The sequence below is a fragment of the Coregonus lavaretus genome (genome assembly GCF_964263955.1).
Source record: "Coregonus lavaretus genome assembly, chromosome: 3".
Classification (NCBI taxonomy): Eukaryota; Metazoa; Chordata; class Actinopteri; order Salmoniformes; family Salmonidae; genus Coregonus; species Coregonus lavaretus.
In genome coordinates, this window is record NC_139990.1 from 64,065,473 (window position 1) to 64,069,566 (window position 4,094).

General features: G+C 45.0%; 1 protein-coding gene across 1 annotated transcript; it reads right to left on the minus strand.

The window, feature by feature from the left end:
* Nucleotides 1-2,438: 2,438 nt before the first annotated feature.
* Nucleotides 2,439-3,623, minus strand: LOC311118107 (protein rapunzel-like; the record flags this gene model as incomplete). Its single annotated transcript, XM_084157593.1, has 1 exon — nucleotides 2,439-3,623. The coding sequence occupies one exon, from the start codon at nucleotides 3,621-3,623 to the stop codon at nucleotides 2,439-2,441; it is 1,185 nt and encodes a 394-aa protein (XP_084013719.1).
* Nucleotides 3,624-4,094: the final 471 nt, after the last annotated feature.

Genomic DNA, 4,094 nt, shown 5'->3' on the forward strand with positions numbered 1-4,094 from the left:
TGGTTGCCAGGTAGAGCTCTACCTGGAGAAAGAAACCCTGACACCCGTCTGGTGTACCGTCATATGCCCTCAGGAGCGAGAGCCGAATCCCACTGGGTCCAGGTGGCGAAGGGTTGGACTGTGGTATGGGTGGTAGAGTGGTTGGAGGAGGTGTGGGAAGGCCACCTCTCTCCCAACGGTCCATAGTATTCATCACCCTCTCCATTGCGGTGCCGAGAGCCTGGATGATACTCTCCTGTCATTGAAATCGTTCCTCCATTGATTCGAACTGACTGGCTGTACCTGCTGACTCCATAAATGGTGCGTGGTTCTGTCACGAGTGTCAGTGTAATGTGGTGGATCGAAGTCAGGCGCAGGACACAGAACTCGAAGAAACATACTTTACTGAAAATGAGTAAAGAATACAATACAGAAAATACCTCCACACAGGGAGGAACTAACCCACTCACCAACGACACACAAAATGAAAACAACCATGCACAAAACACATTGGGAGCCACTGGGTTAAATAGGGAAGGCGTGATACAATAATGGGCAACAGGTGTGTGACAATAGACAACAGGTGCAACATAGAAACATAGATCGGCAGCAGCTAGTATTCCGGTGACGACGAACGCCGAAGCCTGCCCGAGCAAGGAGGAGGGGCAGCCTCGGCAGAATCCATGACAGCTTGGCACACCTGTATGTGGGGAGTTTCTCCCATTCTTCTCTGCAAACCCTCTCAAGCTCTGTCAGGTTGGATGGGGAGCATTGCTGCACAACTATTTTCATGTCTCTCCAGAGATGTTTGATCGGGTTCAAGTCCGGGCTCTGGCTGTGCCACTCATGGAAATTCAGAGACTTGTCCCGAATCCACTCCTGTGTTGTCTTGGCTGTGTGCTTAGGGTCGTTGTCCTGTTGGAAGGTGAACCTTCGCCCCAGTCTGAGGTCCGGAGCAGGTTTTCATCAAGGATCTCTCTGTACTTTGCTCCGTTCATCTTTGTCTCAATCCTGACTAGTCTCCCAGTCCCTACTGCTGAAAAACACCCCCACAGCATGATGCTGCCACCCTGCTTCACCGCAGGGATGGTGCCAGGTTTCCTCCAGACGTGACTCTTGGCATTCAGGCCAAAGAGTTCAATCTTGGTTTCATCAGACCAGAGAATCTTGTTTCTCATGTTCTGAGAGTCCTTTAGGTGCCTTTTGGCAAACTCCAAGCAGGCTGTCATGTGCCTTTTACTGAGGAGTTGCTTCCGTCTGGCCACTCTACAATAAAGGCCTGATTGGTGGAGTGCTGCACAGGTGGTTGTCCTTCTGGAAGGTTCTTCCATCTCCACAGAGGGATTCTAGAGCACTGTCAGAGTGACCATCGGGTACTTGGTCCCCTCCCTGACCAAGGCCCTTCTCCCCCGATTGCTCAGTTTTAACGGGCGGCCAGCTCTAGGAAGAGTCTTGGTGGTTCCAAACGTCTTCAATTTAGGAATGATGGAGACCACTGTGTTCTTGGGGACCTTCAATGCTGCAAAACATTTTTGGCACCCTTCCCCAGAGCTGTGCCTCGATAAAATCCTGTCTCAGAGCTCTACGAACAATTCCTTCGACCTCATGGCTTTGTTTTTTGCTCTGACATGCACTGCCAACTGTGGGACCATATATAGACAGGTGTGTGCCTTTCCAAATCATGTCCAATCAATTGAGTTTACCACAGGTTGACTCCAATCAAGTTGTAGAAGTGTCTCAAGGCAAATCAATGGAAACAGGACGCACCTGAGCTCAATTTCAAGTCTCATGGCAAAGGGTCTGAATGCTTCTGTAAATAAGGTATTATTTTTATACATTTGTCAACATTTCTAAAAACCTGTTTTCACTTTTTCATTATGGGGTATTGTGTGTAGATTGCTGAGAATTTTAATTTTTTTAATCAATTTTAGAATAAGGCTGTAAGGAAACATTTTGAAAAAGTCAAGGGGTCTGAAGACTTTCCGAAGGCACTGTGCAATCTACACTCAATACCCCATAATTACAAAGTGAAAACACGTATTTATACATTTAGCAAATCTATTTAAAAGAAAACCCAGAAATAGCTTATTTATGCTGGCTGGTATGGTAATGTAATTATGGTAATCATGAAATACAAAAAATGTAGGTAAAATAAGGTATCTTACTTTTCTCTTAGGTAGAAGGAAGTACCAAGTTCTCATACATTGTCACTGTTGTTGAGTAGATAGCCTGACATAAAATGTATCATATACATTTTTATACACATACAAATCCTGATAGTTTAAACTATCACAAACTACACAAGAATCTACCATGCCGATAAGCAAATAAATATAAGAGATTACATTTCCCACAATCACCAGCTAAAGCATGACCTATGTTTAAAAACACCTCTAAACTCATATATAAACATCAATGCATTTTATTCATGGTTTTCCATTGCATAGTGAAACAAAAAGCTAATTAGGATGAATGCATAGGTACACATTTTGGTGTTGTCCATAGTAGTAACAATCCTCTTGGAAGTTGTTGGTCTCCACCACTTTCTTATGGTAGCTGACAGCATGCACCTGGCAGTTGGGGAGGCTTCTGTTGAGGACCTGAGCCACATCCGTCATGTTCCTCTTCAGTTTCTGCCCATCAATCTGTTGGTGGATCAGACCCTTGTTGATAGGCTTAGGCTCAACACTGAAAGAGATCACCACTTTGGTGTTGTTCTTGGTCATCACATCAAAGTAATTAGCTCTTCCTTCACTGCCATGGTAGTTCTTTCCAGCTAGCCAGTTGAAAAAGAAAATGCGCTCCTTGTCATTGAAGACCATGACACACCAGCTCACCCAGTCATATTTCTTAACAAGGGTGTCCAATATGGATTTGGTGAAGTCAAGGTCAACACTTCCAGGTTTCTCCCGAAGCTGGTTTTCCATGTCCATTTTGGCTTGATTGGCGAAGTTTTCAGTGCAATCGTCCACTGCTGCTTTCATGCGGTTCTCAACATCTTTCATACACTCCTGCCACTTCTTCACCATCTCATCCCCCACAACCCCTTCCTTGAGGCTGGCGTAAGCCATGACGGCAATGATGCCCACCACAAAGAGCTTCTTAAGCCTGGCACAGAAATCTTCTACCGCCCTTCTACTCCTTTGTTCTGTGTCAAGCACTATCTCCAGCGTGGGGCGACCTGAGGTATTGTCCCCAGTAACATCATTGTAGAGGGCGTCCAGGTTCAAGTCTGCGTCCGTGATCTCATAATGGCTGAGGAACTTCTCCATCTTCTTATTTTTGAACTTGGGCTTGGCGTTGACAAAGTCCTGGAACTTCTCGTACTGGCTGAGCATTTGTGCCTCATGGTCAAAGTTCTGCTTATTCAAGGAGGTATTCTGCTGCTCCAGTGCGATTTGTTCGCTCTCAGCCTGGATGCCTTCCAGTTTCTGGTTGACAATGCTGAACTGCTCAGTCAGGTAGCCGACGTCCTGTCCTTCCGGGTTGCTGAGGATCTCAGAGGAGGCTACGAACACGGCCTCCAGGATGGGATGGAGCTGGCCCACAGTGGCAGCCAGGACTGCGGAGGCCTGTCCCATGATCTCCACCGCCTTCTCGATCTTGTCCTTGTTCTGCACGAGCCATTCTGCCACACTGGTCATTTTGAGGGCTCTGTCACAGACTAACGTCCAGATAGTTTTTCAAAGAATCTTCAAATATGTTAATGTCTGAAAGAGAAAGAGGAAGAAACATAAAAACCAAACACTTGCAGACACTAGGCCCTCCATGGAATGAGTTTGACACCCCTGGTGTAGAAAATGATTTTACCATCTAAACCGCTTTGAAATATATTTTCCATAACCCAAATTATTGTATATTCAGTTGTTTGAAGCTGGTGTACAAAACCAAAAGTAAAAGATGCAAAAAGGAAACTTCAGAACGGGAAGCATAGAAATAGCACACATATAACAGATCTACCACTTCTTAGACTTGCTTTCAATGGGAAAGATCTATAACTCACATTTCTATGTGAATTTGGTCGCCCAAAAAAGTTACATGTTGTAGCTTTAAGAATACATTAAATCATTGGAATTTGTAGAAGTCTTTTGTGTAAGATTTTTTTAGACACATTA